Source organism: Antedon mediterranea, chromosome 3 (genome assembly GCF_964355755.1).
Source record: "Antedon mediterranea chromosome 3, ecAntMedi1.1, whole genome shotgun sequence".
NCBI lineage: Eukaryota > Metazoa > Echinodermata > Crinoidea > Comatulida > Antedonidae > Antedon > Antedon mediterranea.
In genome coordinates, this window is record NC_092672.1 from 27,151,517 (window position 1) to 27,176,734 (window position 25,218).

The 25,218-nt window shown below is 33.7% G+C and overlaps 2 protein-coding genes across 2 annotated transcripts; one reads left to right on the forward strand and one right to left on the reverse strand.

Moving 5' to 3' along the window:
* Positions 1-794: 794 nt before the first annotated feature.
* LOC140045119 (coiled-coil domain-containing protein 157-like) lies at positions 795-17,770 on the reverse strand. The gene is made up of 13 exons (XM_072089873.1): positions 17,742-17,770; positions 10,974-11,118; positions 10,219-10,331; positions 6,865-7,045; positions 5,702-6,434; positions 5,240-5,430; positions 4,694-4,870; positions 3,999-4,170; positions 3,550-3,677; positions 3,336-3,454; positions 2,755-2,837; positions 2,296-2,424; positions 795-1,799 (listed from the first exon to the last, which is right to left on the reverse strand). Exons 2-13 carry the CDS (start codon positions 11,106-11,108, stop codon positions 1,642-1,644), a joined length of 2,319 nt encoding a protein of 772 aa, XP_071945974.1. The 5' UTR covers positions 11,109-11,118; positions 17,742-17,770; the 3' UTR covers positions 795-1,641.
* Positions 17,771-17,926: 156 nt separating this feature from the next.
* Positions 17,927-24,704, forward strand: LOC140043780 (equilibrative nucleobase transporter 1-like). Its single transcript, XM_072088252.1, has 10 exons — positions 17,927-17,986; positions 18,496-18,830; positions 19,263-19,386; positions 19,829-19,921; positions 20,050-20,251; positions 20,757-20,954; positions 21,522-21,635; positions 22,221-22,413; positions 23,131-23,254; positions 23,449-24,704. Exons 2-10 carry the CDS (start codon positions 18,502-18,504, stop codon positions 23,602-23,604), a joined length of 1,533 nt encoding a protein of 510 aa, XP_071944353.1. The 5' UTR covers positions 17,927-17,986; positions 18,496-18,501; the 3' UTR covers positions 23,605-24,704.
* Positions 24,705-25,218: the final 514 nt, after the last annotated feature.

A 25,218-nucleotide genomic window follows, 5' to 3' on the forward strand; every position in this document is an offset into this window, starting at 1 on the left:
TAATATGGGCAGCGCACATCTAATAGTCCTACCCTAAGGATTTATACCTGATTCGTCAGGTTTTAACTTGACCCTTTTTAACATGACACGCCAATTAATTTCTGAAGCTCCGGCGTAAATAATTTGAAATCAAAACACTTGAATAACCAGGACAGAGTGAAATTAATAGTAGTAATTTCAATCTTCACTGGAATAACGAAGATACTAGCTGTTGGCCACACAAAGCGAATAAAAAATGTATGCAGTCCAATATAACTGTCGCCATGAAGGATGAACTTATTCATTAATTAGTCAAAATCGTCAACTCCCAGTGATGCACGATTTAACTTATTTCCGGAATTTGAATATAAAGAAGATGGTTTCTTTTATCTGGTATTTTTGTATACTTTGGGAAGAAATGTTGCCATTTTACCCAATTAACCTACGACGACGATGATACTGTAATTTACTGCTGTTTTATATAATTTATTAAAATAATTATTCATGCGTCTATTTTTATAATCTTTAATGTGCGTATGTAAATCTTGTATGCCTAGCCTATAAACTAATGCGTCAATTCAGCTATTATCTGCTGACGTCTTTTGTATTTTATAGTGTCTTGAGGAAATTTATAGAAAAGCCTGTTTTTATAATTTCGTAGTTTCTATTTTATATACATTTAAATATGGATTTTAATATTCTTATATTGTTTATGTGATCAATTATATTTTAATAGATTTATATTTTATAGTGTTTTGATACAATACTGGACTAGCTTAAGAGCCTACCTATAGGGCCTCTCATGATGCAATTTCTTTCTGTTTTAATTGTTGTAACATATATTTCAAATAGTTTGTATGTTATTATACTGTTTTTATCGGATGTTTTATTATTTGTAATTCTTATGTTAAGTGCATTTAAGACTTGTTTGTATTTTATAGTGTTTTGATACAATACTGGATTAGCCTAAGTCTTTTGATGCAATTTCGTATTGTTTCTATTGTTGCGCATACATTTTTAAATACAAATTTTCTTATTACTGTTTTATTGGATGATTTATGTTTTATAATCGTTATACCAAGTGTATTTAAATGGATGCCTAATTATGGTGGTGGTTTGATGCAATAAATATATCGAAATAATATAAAACATAACTTTCTTTGTGTTAGTTATTTTTTCTTTTCGACATTAGCTCTACCTAACGAAAAGTGATATCTAATGGTGATAATTAATGCACGTTCAGCTTTTTGTAAACATTTTTTTAACATTTTGCTACACTTCGTTTGACTGATATTTCGAAAAACAAGCTGTAGAAGTGCGTGACTTCTATAACTACTATACTTCGCATCTAAAGTTTGAGCGCTCTTTTGACCTAGCATCCCGGCCTAGCATTTGTCAATAATTTATGACAGATAAGTTTGTTGAATGGAGAGAATAATACATTCGATGAAAAAATAAACAACCTATGAAATATTCTCACTATCCAACTCAAACATTCATTATTTGTATATTAGTGAATGTTTATGAATTTACTGATGAGAAAATTTCATGAGATGTCATTGTCCTAAAAAGAAGCCCATTGGCTTCTTTACGGTATGCATTTTGAGCCAAAAAGAATAAACCAAGAAGCAAGACGGTCAAACTTCATGAAGCAGTGCACCACTATTCATAACAATATGACTTATGTATCTCAAGATCTTGTTCTGTTGTGTACATCTTATCACAAGTATTGCAAATATATGTGGGTGATGAAATGTAATCAGAGTCTGAAGAAGGTGCTGGTGTCTTCCAGCCAATTTTGGGGTTACCTGGTGGATTATCTATGAAAACAAAAAGAAAGAATAAATAAATACATATTTTTAAAAATAAGTAAAAAAATAACCAAATTAATATAATATCACTATATTAGAAAGTATATAATTCCTTTAAAAATAAATTAGTAGAATACTAAAAAAAATTATTTTTGGGTTAACAAATAATAAAGAACATAAATATATTACAGTACACTGTAATACAAAGATGTCAATACTGTCCGTGGCCTATGGTAATATTATTTAAATTAAAAGTTAATATCATGAAAAATTTGCATGGGTTGATTTTTTTAAAGTTGATGGTTGTTGAGTCATGTGATACAATTTGACCACTCTTAGATCTACAGTATTTGACTACCTAAGATGAGTTTTCCAGATCTAGAAAATTCAGGTACTGTATATCTGAGATACGACTTTTCTAGACAACATAACCACCCATATAATTTGACCTGTAACCTTTGACCTTTAAAATAAAGAATACCTCTACTACTATACAGTTACTTACCATAAGAATCTCCAGCTGATTTGATGCTACCAGATGCTTTCAGTTTCCTGTAAGCTCCTAGACTTCCATTACCAGACCCTATTAACCTTTCAGACTGCACATTGTTTACTGGTATTCTTTTCTTTTCAGCTGTAGGAAAAATAATTAATTACACCCTATGTATATTGTATCACTGTAGAACCTGAAAACACTGTAGAGAATAATCAAGCGAGGAAGCGCATCTAAAATCTCTGCATGCGCACAACCAATTGCAAAAGAGTCGCAAATTGGAAGCTCTCGATTATTACGATTATAAATGTCATGTTTGTCTTTATTATTCAGCTAACAAGGTCTGTCTTTATGGTTTGTTTTACTCTAACAATAAGTTGTACGAATTCCTTAAAGTTATTATACTAATCATTTAGAAAAAGAAAAACACTTTTGTTTAATAAGCATAAGTATCTATAAGTATCTATTTACCCGTTTTTCTTGTTCCGCCACGTGATGGTGGTCTTGGAAGACTAGAGCCACTATTTTTATCATGTCTGTCTACTGGAGGACTTCTAAAAAAATGCAGAACAAGAAATTAATTAACAATTTCTGTGCTTGTAAATGCAATAGATAGTTGACAGAGGCGTAGGCTGGTTGGGGAGACTTCTACTTGGTGTAAAGAGCTACAGAAAAAAGTCCTGAAAAATCTGATCTTGCAAAGATGTCATTTGAGGTCACATTAGGTCAATTTAAGATAAGGTCAGAACCCCAATTTAACTGCCAACAACATTTTTAGAAATCTTTGGTTTCTGTAATACAGCCTGTGATAATTCCCCTGAATATCTAAATGTTTACTTATAGTGTTACCATAGCTACTGTTGCTTTGAGTAATTTAAGCAAAATCAAATGATCAATCAAATACAGTATGGGATTTACAATCATGAATACAAATAATTGATTACATTTTACACTTCTACTAAGTCCTAATAATCACAGAAAAAAGTCTTAACAAATTTGACCTCACAAAAGGGTCATTTAAGGTCATAATGTAAATAATAGCCTTAACTTACTTATATGTATACAAATCCCTGTTATCTGTTAGCCGATTGTTCGGAGCATTCTGATTGGACATTTGCTGATTTCCAGTAGACTGTTGCCAGAGTGGTACAGCTGGTCCAACCGGTGTTCTCTGGAAAGAAATATATAAATTTTATTAGTATAAGAATTGAGACCTGGACATGCCACATTCATTGACATAACTCTATGACCATGCCCTACACTTACCTTGGCAGTTGTTTGCTGGCCTTCTTCAAACAGCTTGTTGATGCCATCTCTCAGCATGTTGTTTGTTTCCTCCAACACCTCAATCCGAACATTGTTTGCTTGCATCTGTCTTGACATTGTATCAGAATCTTCAATAACAAATTTAAATAAAAATAAGTTAAATCAAAAAGTGAAAGAATTTCTTTTCACAAGACTTCTACAGACAATACAAGTAGTGAGTTGATTGTTATATAATAAAGCTTTGAAATATTGCTAGTAACATTACTACAGTGACATTTACTTGGATAACAACAACCACAATAACAACCACAACAATAGCAGCTACAACAATAGCAGCCACAACATCAACCATCACAACACAGCCAGGTCACTGTCAAGCCAGGACTGATCTGAGAGACATATTCTTCTAGTACCTTACTACATCCCAGGCTTTTCAACTTTGTACATACCTCTAGGCCTGGTCATTTTCAGGCCCGTTGGCTGGTCTGGGTATTGGCAGATTATCCTCATCTTGTCTTCAGTTTCATTGAGCTGATCTTCTAGTGCAATGATCATCTTCTGAAGATCCTGAATTGAGTTCATCAGAAAATCCTTTTCAGTTTTCAATGCAGTACCTGAATCCTTGAAAAATAAAGAAAAAACAATAGGTATGTTTGTTCTGAGTACAATAAAGAGTATTTCCTACTTTTTGTTCTGTGCTGTCCTAGCCAATGTGTTTTTGGTTTGAGATCGTCTCTCCACCAACATTTTCGTATTCCTCCTTTTTTTTTATTTTATCCAGGATGTTTTTGACTTAAGAAAATTCCCTTATAATTGTGCTTTCAATTTTATTGCTTAGTGTGATACTAAGCATTTGTCTTTTCATTGCTCGTTATTTGTTCTAGCAGTTCTAACCAGAATAGTAATTAGGATATATAAATGTACTAAATACTTCAGTGGTTGAGGTTCAAACAACCACCTACCCTGTCTTTAATGGGTTCATTTTAATGCACATAGACAGATACCCATGGTACCAATGTGATCTAAAGGCATATATCAGGATGAAAGCACAACTAGATGCTTATGATGAGTCTAAATTGATTCCCTATCATTGTGTCACCTCTCTCCTACTCTCTATTCAGACTGATGAATGAATATGTTCTACCTTCTCTTGCTTTAACTCTTCTTTCAATGCTTTCAGTTCTTTCTGTGTTGATGTCAACGTATCAAAGGCCTTTTCATTTTCTTCTTCCATTTCATCCACCTTTTCTTTCAACTCTTCACATTCTTCATTAAGTTCATCAACTCGTTGTAACAGGGCGTCATGTTTCACTTGTAAACCCTTACATAAACCAAAAGGTTAATTAAAACGTACAACATAGTATGGCTCTTGGATACATCATGCTTTCAGAATAATGAGTGTAATTAACCGATTAATTTAATAAACAATGCTTCATTGTTCCAAAAGTACTCATCTTTTTAAGAGTATGTGTGTGTTTGCATGTTTTACAGAATTAATCATTATGATGAACAAGTTCCCTAAATATACAATCTTTGATGGAGAGTATAATATACATTTTAAAATTAATGAGTTCTGCAGGTAGGTCAGATCCAGAACCATGACTGCAATTGTACATGCATTTAAAGCTGACATTTATTTTGTTAATGAGCTTCTTTTACAATCGGCTTAGAAAAACTGCTGGTAATGTACCTGACTATGTTTTTGTATACTTCTATTCTTGGCCTGTTCTTTTGTTAGAATCCTGGCCTTTTCATCTAATTCAGTCAGGGTTGTTTTAAGCTCATTGTTGATGTCTTTCAAACTGGTTTCAAGTTCATCTATTTGTCCTCTGGCAATTTGATTGTCATCCAAATCATTTGTTAATTTTGCATTCCGTTGTTCTGTAAGTAAGTATTGAAAGAAAGAGTTTGTCAATGATAAAAATGTAAAAATAACCAAATGTTCAACCAATGCTATGTTGGATAGCCTTGGTTCTATTTTCTACTCTTTATAATATGAAAAATTGAATGTTGAAATAGTGTAGGCTACATGGATAGCCATAAAAAAAAGCTTTAGGCTGGGTGGAAGAATTTTAAGGCCACCCACCTTGATCCAGCACAACATCTATGCTACTGACAGTAATAGTGCCTGTAATGTAATCATTTCACTTACCTAGGTCTTTCACAGAATCAACATGGTTTTGCACTTCCTTTCTCAAGATTGTGATTTGTGCTTCAAGAAGTTTCTTTTTATCATTAAGTTCTTCATTATTTCTTTCTATTACTGATAATATTGATGAATGTTTTTGGTCAATTTCTTTCAACTTTGCGGCATGTGTCTTCAACTGCTGTTCCCTTTGCGTCTTTTCTTTCTTTAGCTCTTTTTCATTCTTTGCCAGACTTTCTTTTAAATGCAGACATTCATCTTTTGATTTTCCAAGATCTGATGTCAGAGGATCAATTTGATTCATCAGGTTATCCAGATGTTGATTGATCCTTTCCAAGTCTTTAGTCTGTTCATTTGACCATCTGGCGAGATCTGCAGCTGTTAGTGTGGCATCGATCTCACTGTTCATATGCTTATGAATGGCACTGGTGATTCCTTGAGAAACACAAACTCCGGCAATCATTTTACTAACCTCTTTCAGACTCAATTGCACTTTGGCACAGGCTTCACATGGTACAAATGCAGTCTCAAGCGTTTGGGATGAGACTGTACGCGTGTCTTTAGATATTTCATCTTTTACTAATCCTAATGAACCAACCAAAAGATCTTGTTCTTTTCCTGAGTGTTGAGCATTAAAAACCATTGAAGCAGAAAGATTTCTTGGCCCATTGCCAGGCTTACACTGTAAGTCTCTGTTTATTGATTCCAATTTCTGTATTGTACGACTCTTACTTCTGTTCTGTAAATTGAATGAAAAAATGAATGAGAAACATTTATTTAGAACAAAAAAAGGTATACAATATGCAAAAGCATGATAGGCATGGTGACAAAAATGTATTAACATAACAAAATAAGTTATTTCCAATGGGAGAGGTCCAAAAACAAATCGGGTATTATTATTTTGAAACAAGCAAATGTCGATGGTGTTTTCCCGAATGATCGTACAAAAAAAATGGTACTGTGTGTTGATCGACTAATGTTTATGTTCCTAACTAATCATCCATTTATAGAAGTAGGCCTACTGATGAAGAAGTCAATCTGTGGCAAGTAGAGTATTTTATAGTATCAGTACTTCTATGAACGCTAGTTGATCATATCCAGTACGGTTCTGATCATACGATTATTCGGGAAAGCACCTCACATTGTCTGCACTGAACAACCAAACTAACCTCTGATTGACATTGCTGTACTGCTGAATAGAGTTGCACCATTTTGTTCCAGAACTTTTTAACAACTAGGCCAATGGACATCTGGTTTCCCAGTCCATCACCACGGGTAACAGGTCTGCCAGACAGTAGTTGCTGTAGCTGCTCTACATAGCGTGTGAAACTCTGCAGCAGAAGCACCATCCTGAAATGGAAAATAGTACACATTCATTTAGACTAGACAAAAAGTAGTGAGCCCTCTAGCGGTCATTTGTGATTTCTGAGATTCATCGAAGCGCGACAACATCACCCGGAAATGATGTGAATTTAAAATTTTAATAGGGTTAAACTCTTTTAACCAATTGAAAGCCTTAAATTATAGTTCCTTATGAATAATTCATGAGAATAATTAAAGCAAGGGTTGAAGAAGCACGTGACTTGGTTTTTGGAACAGGATAGCAGTTATGATCGTGTCAGGTAATCATTGAATTTGCCCTTCTTTTTGTTAGATTTTATACGGTTTTTATCAATAATAATATTGTACATTTTTTCGAGACCATAAAAAAATTCCTCAATTTTTGAGTAAACGAGTGACTAAATAAAAAGTTACTATGTAATGTAAATATTCGTTTGACCAAAAATGGGCATGTTGATATTTTCAAATATTTTTTAAATGGCGATTGAAATAGGTAAACAAATCACATGTATAACGGTGGTTTGTGCGAAGCTGGGCCTAGCCTTGATGGTCCAACGCGTACTGCGTGTTAATCAATGCGTATAAGATACACACGTAGTCGTTTAGGCCAATTTTTTTACATGTTTATTTATTAATATTAGGCCCCATTCTCATTTATTTTAATTAATGTACTGAATGTACCACACTTTACAACTCTATATAAATTAGATTTTGTACTTGTATTAAATTCAAACGTTTTATGGGATTTAAAACATTAAGCTAGGCCTTGTAGTAGGCCTAGGACCACATGCTAGGTTTTTCAGCCTAATTTATCATGCAGTATACCTCTAGCCCATCTTTCAAATACATATTTAAATTAACATACTTTTTATATTTCTATATTTTTTATAGGATCTGACTCCAGAAAACATTTGCATCACTTGAAAGCGGCTATTTATGGACAGCATGTTGACATTCAAAAAAATTTGACCAGCTCTTATTAATTAAATGTCTTTTAAATTAAAGGTTTTCATTATAATGAAATGTACGGTGACAGAAATTTAAATGATCGCCGTGGCTAAAGATACGGTACCGTATTCTAACTTCTGTTTACTAAAGGTACGGTAAAATTGCATTACGTCATAACCAGCCAATGGGGTGCTGGTACATGTGTGACGTCATCGTATAAAGACTTAGGATTTTTTTCATATCGCGAAAACAGTGATCAACCGCATTTTCTTTATGCTTCATTTATCGCCGTCGTGTGTGACAAAAATTAAATGTAGCCTACGTCTGTTATTATTATTATTGAAAAGCCAAAACATGTTGATTTTAATTCTAGAATACAAAAAACCGTTTCAAAAGAGGCCTAGGCCTACGTACCATAACCTCATTATGAGTTTGTTTGTGTAGGGAAAGCGATGCCAGGCTGGGGCCAGCCGTGTGTGTGCGCTGATTTCTGTGACTCAGACCTGGGGCTACTGTCTAAAAATCATAGTATTTGAGGACCCCTTTATTGTCCGCATTTGCTTGTTGTTTATGGTCACCATTGTAAACAAAGTTTAATAAAAAATATAGGCATAAAGGCCATTTGGAATAAAAGTAAAACCATCATCAGCGCACACATCCATGCAGCCTGGCGCCGCCGACAGGAATTCTCTACATACAACAGACGCGATATGAAAAAGAATAGTTCTTATACGATGACGTCACACACGTACCAGCACCCCATTGGCTGATTATGACGTAATGCAATTTTACCGTACCTTTAGTAAACAGAAGTTAGAATACGGTACCGTATCTTTAGCCACAGCGTTAAATGATTCTCATAATTAAGGTTTCTCATAGATTTAATATTGAAGGTAAATAAATAAAGCTGTTTGTTATTCTTGCCTTTAGAAATAAACTTGTTGTTAGTACTATATTATTAGGCCTAGGCCATTATACAAATTAAAACTAAAAAATACAGTAATCATATTTAAGGCCTACACAGCAGTACCTTACTTGATTTGATTTTTTTCAAATATTTAATTGATGAAATAAATGAGTTTGACTTTTCAATTAGTTGCCATTTTATTAGTTTCTGTGTTTTTTTATTTATATTCTTAAAATAATTGTATTGTATACAACAACTTTAAAGTATTGCGCAGAAGTGATCAAATTATAGTAGGCCTATTTTTATGTTATTTTCGCTTAAAATTATGCAGTTAAAGTATTGATTTTAGGGTGACAGAAACGGTTAGGCAAGAAAAGAAATAAATTTGGGAATTTTGTTATGCGGTAAAAACAATTAAACATAATTTACCCCTAATGCATGTAAATGTAGAAAACATTGCTTATGTTAGCGCGACCGAAACTCGCTACTGGGAATAGAGCCTGCAAAAGCGATGCGTACACACCTACTCGGGCACCGGCGGAGCGCGATCGATAGTAAATATACCCGATTTCAAATGATCATAAAATTCTTTTAAAAAATATCAACATTTTGATTTTTTGAGGATTAAAAGTAAAGATATTGAAATTTAACATAATATTTACAAATATGTATTTAAAAATTCGGAAACAATTTTAGCGTGATATTAAAACAAACTTTTTAGAGTTCAGCGATTTTCTACGCAGGATTTGTTTGTTTTCATTGTTAATGGGCGAATGTTACCTAAACTAGAATCGTTATAAATCTTTTAAATTTGTATTATAAGTAATTTCTTTAGTATTCTTAGTAACATCGAATGTCTCTAATTAACTAGCAGTTATTTATACTAACTATTGTTCAATAATAAGCGTGTATGAAGTGAAAATCTATAGTAATAATGTTCTTAGTCAGTTCGTCTCGCTCGCGTGAAGTCTTCGGGTTTCTCAATACAATTCTCAGCGGTAAAGATAGGCTCGCGCTAATGTTTAAATCAAAAGCGCTCTCAAAACACTTTTTGTCCAAAATTCGCAATATGACGTGAGTGTGAGTAACTACCATGTTTTTCAGGATTCTTTGTCTGTGGCTACAGTAGGTATAGGATTGGACAAACAATTATTGTCATGAGCAATAGGCCTATTTACTAGTAGAATATTTGGAAAAGGCACTTTTCAGGAAAAAGGGTGGTTCTTTCCAATCCAACGAATACCTGGTTATGGCCTTGCGGTACAGTAAATGGTCTTTAATTGGAGGTCTTTAATCAGAGAGGTTAATATATGATTTTTTACTTTACCTATCAATGACAAGCTCAAATGAAACAATGTGTGACACTTGGCTGTGTTCTTCATCATCACTGGTGTATTTAAACTCATCTAATAACTCCGAAATATCAAGATCACAGGAGATCTGAAAATAAATATATATAATTGTATATAAAATAGTATAATATAAAAATGGAATTGTCAATAGTCACATTAGTCGCTTAATAATAATAATAATAATAATACCACATTTATATAGCGCCCTTTTCATGAGTAATCATGCTCAAAGGATTATTACCCCAGTATTTTTTGGGATCAAACACGTATGGAAACATACTCCCATAATGCAGCCGGTAACCAGCACAAAGTTGTGTCTAGATCTAACTGGGTACCCATTTATACACCTGGGTGGAGAGAGGCAACGTAAGTAAAGTATCTTGCCTACGGAAACAAGCAATGCGGCAAGAGTTGGATTCGAACCTAGGTCTGACAATCGGTAGTCCAACGTCCAACACACTGCGCCACACGCCAGTTTAGTGGTTAACATTCTTCACTCAATCATTAGTGGTTTCAGTTCAATAGGTATGAGATGCTATGTTCGACAAAATTCTTATTTTTTTATGAATATTAAGCTGAATCGCTGTCTCGAACCAACTCTAGTAAATGTTCTATTATGATCATATGGTAACGTGCTGCATGTATTAAAAAATGATACAAATTGATAACTGTGAGCAAGCATAAAAAATTTCTGTATAGTACAGGTTTGACCATTCTGGAACTTACATACCTTGTCTGGGAATTTCCATGAAGGGTAACGTACAGGGCCAACTCTTGAGAACACATCATTGATGGCACTTTGTAAATCTTGAGTATCATTTCCTAAACTATCTAAACAATACTTGGAACCTAGAAGATGTGCCATTCTCTTTTACCTAAACACAAAAATACTTAATCATCAAATCAATTTCTAAGATTTCTTGTAATAAATATATGCATATCTGTTTTTAAAAAGGGGTAATAGGTTACGCCTACACACAGAAATTAATTTTGTCACCACCATTTTTCTGCCTTTATACACTATGTTGTTTTTTCTATTGATTTTGCGCAGTCACAAAATCTTTCTAATTTTTTTCAGCCATACAGTTATGTAGGCTAATCATTACAGTAATTTTGTTCTCATAATATGACCCTCTGTTCAGGAAGTACTTCTTCTGATGAAGATGGCTTCTGTAGCACGAAAATCATCTGTTCTTAATTAAAGTTAACGAAACCATCACAACAGTATCAATAACATTTTATTTGTATTGAACATGATTTTCACCAAAATATGCGTTATTGGTTAAATATATCTAAAGAATATGGATTACATTACATAGTTCTTAGCCCTCTAAAAAAGTTGCTCTTTTGGCATTCCATAGATTAGAAACAAACAAATTGAACATTGATTGAGTATTAAAAAACATAGGCCTAGCTAGGCCTAGCCTAGAGTGTGCGAAAAAACGTCTGTAAAATCATCAATTTAAAGATGTATTGTCCCCAAAAAACATTAAAAATAAAGATTAATTAAATCAGACTTTTTAATATTTATTTATTTTGTAGTTTTTAATAAAGTTCAGTAGAAAAACAACCGAAACATAATAATGTTTTCACTTATAAAATGACAAAAAAATTTAACCAAAAACCCATTGGTTGGCAGCCAATTTGACAATTTTTGAGACGGGTTGGTGAATTTTGTCCAAGATGGGGAAATTTCTGTCCAGAATGGGGAAATATTTTGTCCAGAATAAGAACAATAGCGATAGGTGGCGCTATAATCGTGTCCAAGATGGGGAAGCTGTCCAATATAGAGAAATCCGATTTGTCCAAAATGGGGAAATTTCTGTCCAAGATGGGGAAGTGGTGGCGCTATATCGTGTCCAAAATGGGGAAATTTCTGTCCAAGATGGGGAAGTGGTGGTGCTATATCGTGTCCAAAATGGGGAAATTTCTGTCCAAGATGGGGAAGTGGTGGCGCTATATCGTGTCCAAAATGGGGAAATTTCTGTCCAGAATGGGGAAATATTTTGTCCAGAATAAGAACAATAGCGATAGGTGGCGCTATAATCGTGTCCAAGATGGGGAAGCTGTCCAATATAGAGAAATCCGATTTGTCCAAAATGGGGAAATTTCTGTCCAAGATGGGGAAGTGGTGGCGCTATATCGTGTCCAAAATGGGGAAATTTCTGTCCAAGATGGGGAAGTGGTGGTGCTATATCGTGTCCAAAATGGGGAAATTTCTGTCCAAGATGGGGAAGTGGTGGCGCTATATCGTGTCCAAAATGGGGAAATTTCTGTCCAGGATGGGGAAATGCTGTGTCAAAAATAGAGAAGCTGTCCAATATAGAGAAATCCGATTTGTCCAAAATGAAGAAATTTCTGTCCAGAATGGGGAAATGCTGTGTCTGAAATAGAAGCTGTCCAATATAGAGAAATCCGATTTGTCCAAAATGGGGAAATTTCTGTCTAGGATGGGGAATTGCTGTGTCCAAAATAAGGAAGCTGTCCAATATAGATAAATCCGATTTGTCCAAAATGGGGAAATTTCTGTCCAGGATGGAGAAGTGCTGTGTCCAAAATAGAGCTGTCCAATATAGAGAAATCCGATTTGTCCAAAATGGGGACATTTTGCCCCGAGAGAAGGGCTGTGTCCAAAATAGAGAAACTGTCCAATATATAGAAATCCGATTTGTCCAAAGTGGGGAAATGTTGTCTAAAATAGAGAAATTTTTAGCAGAAAAATATAATTTTGACAAATTTCTCCAGAATAGAGAAGTGCTGTGTCCAAATTAGAGAAACTACAGTATCCAAGGCCTAATAAATTCGATTTTTCCGAATTGTATAAAAGAGAAACTGTCAAATATGTGCCCAAAATGTTCAATGACTTACCATTACAAAGATTATGAACTTGGTATTTATAACTATAATGATTCATTTTGTATTGGATTTTGATGTTTGTCTATGGCTTAGGTCAGGCGTGGATCATCACATAGCTACTGGTAGCATTGTTAAGCGAAACATCGGGCATAGAAATTGATCAAACATTGGTGTTGAATGCTTATTTAGCATTTGAAGCTCAATCAAATATCAATGAAGATATGCATTGCAATATATGTGTTTACCATCCCACAATAATGATCATGGATGTGAACAGAAAGGTTCATTTTAGGACAGCTTTTTCTGAACTTGGCAAGCCTCGTGAATGTAAAGAAAAAGTAGATTTCATAGAATTTTATGAACGAGTTAGTTTGCATATACTATCTAGAGGCCTCGTAAATCATTTTCCAATAACGGCTGGTCTGAACGAATGGTCTCCGTTTATCGGTGAGCATACAAGAAAAGACAATTTAATTTACAACACAGGATTCAGGAAAGTTTCAGAAGACGGTAACTTGACTGCTGACTGCAGACATATGAGTGAGGAGAGACTTTTTGAAATGCTCCACCAATCTACTGTTAAAGAAGTCAAGAAAATAGCTAAAACTATCAATCTTGCATCAAAAGGAAGTAAGTTGGACATTATTTGTAGTATAAGGGAGGCTTTAGCCAAGAACCATAATAATTTCAATAGAATAATGAAGAAAATCTGGGGGTGTTCCGGGGGAATATTAACATCACATTGTCCCCATGGAGTAGTCTACGGAATTAAGTTTGTCCTACGAGCAGAATCGCCTCGAGATTACACAGACATAATCATGTCAATGAAACATAAGCCAAATATAATAATTGTGCACATGACACACGTTGTTGCAAAATTTGGTAACAATTTGCATTATGATGGTCAAACAGAGCCAATGTTCTTTCCGTTCGAAGGAAGAGAAGCTGATTCTACAGAGGAGAATATTTGGTGTGCAAAAGTTAATACTTTTAATGGGCTTCGTGCGACGTCGCAAACCGGGCATCCTGTAACTAGCTGGACAAAGCAGCACGTACGCGCTTTTCGACCGATTTCATGAGGCTAACACAAATAGCGAAACTGAATTTTTTTTTTAAATTAATTTTGTACCACAATCGAAGTCTAAAACAAATACACAAGTTGCAGAACAATTGTATTCCTAATTAAATAAGTTCAAGCATTTTTTAAATGAAATGTCAATAGCGAATCATTTATTTATGGTAAAATCCTTAGTACACCGTCGAAATAATAAATTAAATGGAAACCACATTAAGTACATTAACAAGTCGTTCGGTCTTAAAACAACCAAAGATAGTCTTGGAAGACTGATTATTTCAACGCTTAAGTCAAGTGTTGTAGCACAAACGACTGATGAACCCAATGACTGGTGGCTGAAGGAATACCAACTATGATTACACCATAAAAAGCTTGTAGAAGAGAGACATAATGAGGTAGATAATAGGATTATAAATGCCGCCAACATAATTCTAAAGAGAAACTATCCAGAAACACGTGGATTGCAAGACACCATCTATCAACAGCAAATGCACAATTTTGTCAAGACTACACAATATGTTCGAACTGGATTACAATATCAGACAAGCATTGGTACCAACAACTTACCAATAGTAACGTCGATGTGTACGATAGTTTACAGACATTGAATCCAAGAAATTACCCGTTAGAATTGACTCAGGTGGCATGCAAGTTGATGGAACCCAGCATTCCCAACATGAATTTTCACGTAGGCCTACATGGTGTACAGCAACAACCTTATGCAAGTAACACTTGTGGCCATTTTTGTATAGCATTTGCATTTGCTGCTGCACTATGTGCAGGAAAAGATCCATCAACACTACGATTTGAAGAAGACGAGAGGGTTGTTAGGCGGAAGCTTGTTGAAGCATTTGAGAAGGGAGATTTTGCGTGGATATTTAGAAATTGATAACTGCCACAATGCCCCTGCATCAAGGATGTCCGCAATACCTCTGACAAACTGCTGCAACACACCCATCACTCCACAAGTCATCAACTGCTTTACATGCCACAAGCCTTATCATAAGGAATGCATAACACATGTCATGTGCGAAAGATGTACTCATAAAAAGAAAATATATGATCAACAAGAGCGGTTACGAACCGAAGCAAGAAGAGAGACCCACAAGCAAGATCAACAGATGGTTAAGGACATACATTCGCTCTACAACTACATAAACACTATTGTATACTTAGGAAAGTTACCTTAGGCCGAGGATCATGTGTTTCTTGTACCTTTAGGTAATGTTTACGGAGAAACACTTCAATTATTGCATAAGAATAAAATTGGTTCCTCATCAATAATAAATATTAATAGTAAAAATGCTGCAGATTCGACGAGTGAATTACTTAATACTATGAAAATTTTTCTTGATGGAATTAGAGATGATCGGCAGAATGGGAAAGTTTTCAAGAAAATGGGAAGAACATCAGTAGCCATAATAAATCAGCACAGCAATTCACTCCCTGGTAAATTTAAAGGAATACACATTGACAGAATAGTTGCTCACTAATAACATTTGTATAGACACAAAGATTTTGAGAGAAATTTAACCCCCAAAAAAAATCTAATTGAGCATAAACCTTACAGAAAATGCAAAGCACTGGCTGTTAATCATATTTTAATATCAACATAATTATTAGCCCTAAACTATGCCTATTTGGAGTAGGAAATAACGTATTTAAAGCACTAATTAATACTATGTTACAAATATGCAAACACTCGTATACTATTGTAAAGTGAGAATTAGTTAATTAGTTAAAATTAGGCCAAATATTGCACGATTTGTCAATGATATCACTTAGTTTATAGCTGGAAATAAATGATTCGGCGTGTACGTTTGATTTTAAACCATTGAGTTACTATAATAACTCAAGGATTCCATCATGTGGTCGAAATTCCATGTGGAATTACTGCATGTGACGATAGATTAATACCCGCGGCCTGTGGTCGAAAAAAAAAACAAAAACAAAAACAAATAAAGAAAAAATAAAAAGGATAGAAAGAAGAAAAAGAAGTGACAACATGTATTAAATATATTAATAAATATTCTGTACTCTTACTGATGTGGTATAATAATGGCGGTGCCGGTACTAATTTTTTTGTGGTTTTTATGCTTGGAATTTAATATAATATACTGTAGTTTTTAACGTCAGATAAATGTATAGATTCAGTGAAAATTTACTTCAGAAGTAAATTGGAACCACATCCCTCACTATGTTTATTATACTTAAAATTAGCTGATAACGGTGGTAATTATTTAATTAATAGAACACCTTTCCACTTCAAATGTACTTGTAAAGTGTAACATAGTACTGTTATTATTATGTACATTTTGTTGTGTTTTCAGATTAGAAGTGTGAACTTAATTAAAGTTTTAAAACAAAAAAAAGTGTCTTATGTTGTTTTAATGTTTTGCTTTCTCTATATTGTGCAGCTTCCCTATTTTGGACACAGCACTTCCCCATTCTGGACAGAAATTTCTCCATTTTGGACAAATCGTCTTTCTCTATATTGGACAACTTCCCCATCTTGGACACAGCACTTCCCCATTCTGGACAGAAATTTCCCCATTCTAGACAAATCGGATTTCTCTATATTGGACAGCTTCCCTATTTTTGACACAGCATTTCCCCATCCTGGACAGAAATTTCCCCATTTTGGACACGATATAGCGCCACCACTTCACCATCCTGGACAGAAATTTCCCCATTTTGGACACGATATAGCGCCACCACTTCCCCATCTTGGACAGAAATTTCCCCATTTTGGACAAATCGGATTTCTCTATATTGGACAGCTTCCCCATCTTGGACACGATTATAGCGCCACCTATCGCTTTTGTCCTTATTCTGGACAAAATATTTCCCCATTCTGGACAGAAATTTCCCCATCTTGGACAAAATTCACCACACCTATTGCAATTTTTTGCTTTAAATTACAGTTTTTTTCAGGTAAATACATTTTTTTTCGATCCAATGTTTGGTCAAAGTGGACAACTATTATGTTTACATTAAAATGGCATAGGCCTAGGCCTAGGCTATTCAACAAAAATGTTGTTAAGAATAATTTTTTCAGGGGGACAATACATCTTTAAAAGAATTATTTTTTTAAAATTATTATATGTGATTTTTCTTCATAAATAAAGCCTTGGCCTAGCCTAATTCTAAGGTATGGTGGTAGCGTATTCAGGATAAAGATTTTTAGAGTTTAATATTAATAAATACAAATCAGGTGCGAAAGGGAACTAGCCTAGGCCTAGGCTCCCTACTAGCACCGCGCCGCCTAGGCAGGAGGCTACCAGGTAGCCTACAGTAGTAGCTATCTAGCCTAGGTAGGCCTAGACCTACTAGGTTAGGCCAAGGCTAGTGGTCTAGCCTAGCTAGAGAGGCCTAACTTAACTAGCCTAGGGCCAGGCCTAGCTAGTATGCTAGGCCTAGAAGGCCTAGTTAGTAGGCTAGCCTAAGGCCTAGCCTAGGCCTAGGCCTAGGTAGTATAATAAAGTAGCCTAGGTCTAGGCCTAGGGTCTACACCTAAACGTAATTATCAGATTCTTATCTACCTCACATATTCATAATCATATTTACCAAAAATGGAATCAGTTAGGCCTAGGCCTATGCCTTCAATTTCAATGAGTCTTTACAACCTAAAAAGTAGCATATATACAGCGTCGCATCGCTTAGCAATGGAATGCTATTTCCGGTGTGAAAAAAAATGGTCTAGCGCCCTCATGCGCCCAGAATTAATATAAGCTCCTCTTACTTAACTTTGGCCTCTCTAAAAATAAAACTCAGCACGGGAATGCAATAATACAATAAGGCACGTTTTATAGGTAAAATAAAAGTATAAAATACAGTTATATAGTTCTCATAGCCTAATATTTATCTATTATTCTTCTCTCGATGTGATTGACAGACTTATTATTTAGCTAGCTAGACTGGTTGTAGGGTAAACGGGCCAGTAGCTAGTACATTAGTAGTAGATAGTGGACTTTGGCCTACTGCTGCTGGTATGTGTACTTACTACCTAACTTGTCTGGAATGTCACTTTCTTTATACCGGATATTAACACGTACCCGTAGGCCTAGTACTGACTACACTAGCAGTATACTATCCTGTAACAGTTTCGTTCATAACAGCTATTAAATTATTGTTCCACATCTAATTTTGATATCGCTATGTTAAAAATTCAAATATAAAATTAAAAGTAGAAAGTAGGCCTTGAATAGTCTGCGCGTATTTGAAAATCACAATAACATTTCCCGTTGCCTATATAAAATAATTCTCTGTTTTGACATGGAATCTTATTATGAATAATCATGTATTTTCTAATTTCTTACAGCCCACAATGCTGAACCTCAGTGCAAGAGTCCGGAAGAAAGTAACACTGTTCTGTAGTCTGGGTGAATGTCTCGTCTTTGGAGGACCAACATTTGGCTGGGCATCCCTGGTTTATGTTCTCCGAGACAGGGGGTATTTTAGTGAATTGTGTGCCAACGAAACAGTAAATTTAACTGATTTTAATCAGGATGATGAATACTATCCAACGTGCGCAGAACAAGATGCGCTTCTACAACTTGTTTTTATCATTGGAGCGTTTGGCGTTAATTCATCGTCGCTCTTTTTTGGTCCTGTATATGATAAATATGGGTCGCGACTAACAAGACTTATAGGCAGGTAGGCCCCTATTATGGTGATCTAATGATCTGACCTGTTACGTTAAATGTGAATTTTAACAAAATAAACTTAAAATGAACATATTAAGATTATCAAACTAACCTTACAGTATATAAGATAAAATAATTATATAATTATAAAGTGAACAGATTAAACATTAAACTTATAAAATGAACAAAGTAAACATTAAACTTATAAATTAAAATGAACAAATTAAACTAATAAAATAACATAATTAAACTTATAAAATGAACAAATTAAATATTAAACTTATAAATTAAAATGAACAAATTAAACTTATAAAATGAACAAATTCATTGAATTTTGACAAATAAATGGAATTTTGGCTGCCAATATTTAAAAAAAAAAACAAATTTGTTGTTTTGTACAGTAATTTTCCACTTCAAACTATGTTGAATTAATTTTTTTCAGTTTATTCATCTTGTCAGCTTGTCTGTTGTTTGCTTTTAGTAGTCAATCAACAGCATATCTAATTTTTCCAGCGTTGCATCTTCTAGCAAGTGGCGGTATTCTCATACTCATCACAAGTTTTCAGGTAACATCTCCCCCCCCCCCCCAATTGGTCAGCACCATATTACCATACTGACCAGGTATAAGTCCACCCTCAATGTCCAGTTTGGGGATGGGATACTAAAAAAAAGCCAACCTATTTAGAGAAATACATTTCCACCAATGAGACTGCTACAGTGCACTTTTTTCATACTTGTCTCATAATTTGTGGAGAAGGGCAAGTGTTGGTTTATTCAGGTAAGCTAGGCACGAAATAGGCTAAGAATAAAAATCATTTTTTTTATATATTATTTTGAATAACAACATTCCAACATGCTTTATGGTTTATGTATTTAACTCTGTGTTTTAACTATGTTGAATAATGTTGTTAATTGTTATTTTAAGTACGTATAAAGCTGGTTCACTTTTTTTGCAATTTATAAATTATTTTTTATTTTCTATTTTATCACTGTTATAATTATTCAAAGGTTGGTAATTTATTTGGAAACTATCGATCAACAGTCGTAACACTTCATAGTGGTGCTTTTGGATCATCTGCCATCATAATGCTTTTTATTAAGGTAATAACTTATTATTACTAACAATTAAAATATATTTCATTCCATCATACTCATAATATTGAAAATTATAAAATGAAATGGTCATCAACGTAAATAAGTAAAACGGTTAATTTTCTTACATTTTCTAGATTGTTTACAGTGCAGGAGTTTCTATGATGTCATGTTTTTTGTTCTTAGGGGGAGTAGCACTTATTTTTAGTTTGAACACGTTTCTGCTTCTACCGAAATATAAGATTCCTTGGCCGTTACCTGATAATTGGGGAACGCCAGTTAAGGCATCTGGACATATTCAAATGGAAGAACAGCCAGTCTTAGAACCAATAAACATTGGTAAGTAATCGCATTTCTATTACAATTTAGAGCTAAATATACATAAGTATAAGAAAATTACAACGAAAGAAAAGAATTACAACGAATTGCACAATGAGAACAATTTACATTTGCAATAAAGTTTATAAAGAATTTACAAAAGGATTTCATTATTTGTTCATATACAGTGCTCGTTGCTCAATATTTCTAAGCGCTTCACATTATTACTCTAATAATTTTTTGGATCAAGCATCTACATATATATATACAGTAGAAACATACTCCCATAATGCAGCTAGTAATCAGAGCAAAGGTGTGTGTTGATCCAACCAGGTACCCATTTATACACCTGGGTAGAGAGAGGCAAACGTAAGTGTCTTAAAAGATACAAGCAACCCGATGAGAGGATTCAAACTGCATGATCTCATTATCAGTAATCCAACGGCCTACACACTGTGCCACACACCCTTTATATACACATTATAAATAAGCTAAAGTATTTTTTGTATTGTTTCTGTCTTGTTAGATCCTTTAACAAGTTGTAATACAGTAAACACTATATCCTGGCAAGATATTGAGTACCCAACACTTATTAGCTGCTTTAAGTCGGTTATGTTTGTATTATTTTTATCCTGGTTTGCAATACTGCAACTTGTGCATCTATTTTACATTGGAACGTTCAATCCCCGTTTTCAACTACTAACTGGTGATGATCAAGATTCAAGTAAGTGCTTACAAATACAGGTACTGTACACAAATAAACATCCCAAGGTTTCGAATAAGAAATCAAGCTACCTAAATAAAGATTCCAAGGTTTTGGATAAGAAATGTACTGTAGGTACCTAAATAAAGATTCCAAGGTTCTGGATAAGAAATCTACTGTAGGTACCTAAATAAAGATTCCAAGGTTCTGGATAAGAAATCTACTGTAGGTACCTAAATAAAGATTCCAAGGTTCTGGATAAGATAGGTATCTACAGTAAATAAGCATTCCAAGGTTTTGAATAGTTACCTAAATAAACATTCCAAGATTTTGAAAATTCTAGAGTCCTAAATAAGAAATATACGTGGTTAAATAAACATTCCAGGGTCATGAATAAGAAATCAAGGGTCTTGAAAAAAAAGGCATAGGGAGTCCTAAATATTTATATTACAAAGTCATCAATTATACTTTCAGGGTTCTGAATAAGCAATTAATATTGATAAATCCTGAATATTAAGTTTAGGGGTCATACATTTAGGTTTCTTTTTAACAAACACTACATTGTGTTATCAATAACTATTGTTTCAGTCAGTATGTATACAACAAGTTTCACTACCATTCAGGCAACTGGTGTTTTGTTTGCTCCACTTTGTGGACTTGTGATTGATAGAAACAAAAAGAAATTGACAAAGGAGAGAAGAGGTTGGTTAATTTTGAAATATCAAATGTAAAGTAGACTTTTAATATTAGCTCTCTGTCTACACTATCAAACTAGTTTGAAAAAAGTGTGTTGTACCCAAATATGGTAGTAATATGATATATCATGATGATGTCAAATCACTACCACAGTTGGGCATATCACTTCCATATTTGGGTACATCACATTTTGTTTGTTAAACTAGTTTGATTAGATAGTGTAGACAGAGCTTAATGCAGCCATTACTTAATTTTCATTTATTGATTGCTCTTTGTTAGCTGCAAATTAGCCATTCATAATCTTGCCGCTAATACATCCACGCATTATCAACTTCACACATATATTCAGCTCATTTCTTTTATTTCCATCTCTTTGCAGTTGTTCTTTAACCTCTGTTCCCACTTGAATGCAACGCAAGCTCAATATTAAGCTCTGTTCCCACTTGAACACAATGCAAGCTCATCGCAACTAATGTTTAATCACGATGCGATCCTTGTGTTGCATCCTAGTGTGAATCAAGCTGTAGCTTTGCAACTACAAATCACACATGCAAGATCCTGTAAATTACAATTTTTCAATTTAAATTTTAGGATCAGAGAATCGAACTTCTCTCGATGATCTACAAGACTGTATTTTAGCGATTGTAGTGACGAACCTCATTACAGCTGCATTCAGCATCGGCATGATGATACCTATATTACAAGTTCAGTTCGTCACTTTCTTCCTTCAAGTTATGGGACGTGCATTTCTTTACGGAATATTGGCTGCATTTGTTGCAACAACGTAAGCTAGGAAATATATAGATGTGTCTTAATTATATTCACAAAAAGGAGTTTTTAAATAGGAGCCTGGGAAATTACAGAAATGTGTTGACTTCCTTTTGTGTAAACCTTTTCAATACAGTGTTGTTTTGTCTATCCTTTTTGGTCTGCAATCAGACTTTAGTGTATATTGTTCTAAAAATCCAGGTACTGCTTTTTTTTATGGTCTAGTCTTCCACCTAGTTTTTGATTCAAAACAGAAAGAGCGGAATATATTGAATACTAGAACAGTAGGTGTGTTATAAAACAAGTAATAAATGTATTGTATTTGTTGAATGGAAAGACTATTTTATTTGTTGAATGGAAAGACTATTTTATTTGTTGAATTTGAAAGACTATTTTGTTTCTTTAATGGGAAGGCTATTTTATTTGTTGAGTGGAATCACTATTTTATTTGTTGAGTGGAAAGACTATTTTATTTGTTGAATGGAAAGACTATTTTATTTGTTGAATGGAAAGACCTATTTATTTGTTGAAGAATGAAAAGACTATTTTATTTGCTTAAGAATGAAAAGACTATTGCACTTTCTGAAAGCCATTTTACTCATAAACATTAGAAAACCTTTAAAGGTACCAACAATATGGTCAAGGTCAACGGTTATTTTAAAGTCTTAAAAACAAACTTGTATCTCAAACTATTTTATTTGTACTAAAATCAATTTGTTTTTGTCCCCACCAGGTTTCCTGGCCGATATTTTGGTTCTGTATATGGAGTGAACTCTATTGTTGCAGCCTGTGTAGCTCTTCTGCAATTTCCACTTTTTAAATTAGTTCAAAAATATTTTGATAATAATGCATTATTTGTAAGTTATTTTCTATTTTACAAACAAATAATTGGTTTTTTCCCTTTTCTAAACGGTACTGCAAATGTAATTAACATCAGATGCATTTGTAACCAGGCTTAATCAGTATTAAAGCAAATCAATGTCCTCATTTTTACAAAATATTTAAATTATTGATATATATTCATAAATCTATTGTTTTCTTTTTGTTGTAGGTAGATCTGTTTCTACTCATCTTAAATCTGTGTACTCTTTCTCAACCACTTTATGTTTACTATTTCGTATCCAAGAGAAAACATGCTGCCATGGTAACAGAAGACCAAGCAACCTTTTTTGAGAGTGAAGAAGATTCTAGAGTAAAAGAGATTTGATAGACTCTGTTTATTTGTTTATTTTCCTGTTTTTAACCTATGACTTTTTGTGTTGGCATGGTCATGTCATAGTTCAAAAGTCAATTTTAAGAAACCCATTACTGTCTGCTTTAGATTGTAATAGATTTCATAGTGTCTGTTTATTTGTAGGTTTTTTTTTTCTAATTTTAACTTATGTTTTTTTTTGTGAAAATGTTTATGTCATAGTTCAAAGGTCAATATACGTTAAGAAAGTTGTACTTATTAATAGTATTGTAACTATAACTCTCAGGGAATAAGGATGTACTATTAATATTCATATGATAATAGTTTTGTTACTACAATGTATATGCGTAGGTCAAACAAAGGTCATCTAAAATCATAGTTTAAAGTTATTTTTATTCCAAAATGTTCTAAAGGTTGATTTAATAATTATTATATTAGTATAACTCACAGGCAATACAAATCTATAATTTTGAATAGTTTTATTAATAGTCTATACTTTTAACATTTGATGATTTAAAATATTTATTTAAATACTATGTTTGATAATTTTATTACAAAAATAAAAGATTAGTGTAAAAATTGTATACACTAGTATTCAATAGTAAATGTATTATATAGTAATAGTAACTATTATAAATTTATAAATATTTTTAAAGCTTTATTTCAAATAAAAATGTGATTATTTGGGGAGGGTGGTGGTGGAGGGAGTGGCTAATGTAGTTATGTACTAATTTACAGTATTATATATAAAAGTTACCTTCAGTTCATACATATTGTATGAATATATTTTTGTATGGGTAAATTTCGTAATAAACAAAACAGATTTTTTAAAGTAACATAATATTGTATTTAAATAAATTCTATGTTTTAAATAATATTGCCTTATTTGTGGACGTTTTGATTGTATGTATAAATAGATTATTATGATTTATTTCTCATTCAATTGTGCATTGTGCACATTAAGCCTACATTCACACTTGTTCCGTTTCATAAAACGGAAGACGGCGCCTTTCAATTTATTTATTTTTTTCATTAACAAACGGCGCCGCCGTCTGTCTGACGATTTTTTAAAGTAACATAAAATTGTATTTAAATAAATTCTATGTTTTAAATAATATTGTCTTATTTGTGGACGTTTTGATTGTATGTAAAAATAGATTATTATGATTCATTTCTCGTTCAATTGTGTATTGTGCACATTAAGCCTGCATTCACACTTGTGAAGAAGACGGCGTCTTTCAATTAATTTTGTTTCATTAACAAACGGCGCCGCTGTCTGTCTTGACGTTCCGTTGACGTTTCAACCCTTAAGTTGGATCCCACTACGACTCAACACAAGGACGCAACGTAAGCGAGTTGACCAATGGCAAGCGACAGTTCGAATAATTCATCGCTTACGTTGCGTTACGCCCTTGTGCTATGTCTCTAGTGGAACCACGCATTACAGTAGGCATTGGCGCTACCTGATAGGTCGAATAACTCCATTTAAATCAATTCTCCAATTAATGCTCATGCGCATATTTTTTTACGGAAGTGCACCCGATTAATCAAATTTCTGAAATTTGACAGAAAATAGCTGAATGGCTATTTTATTCGCATTGGACCATTGATTGTAATATATTCCATTTT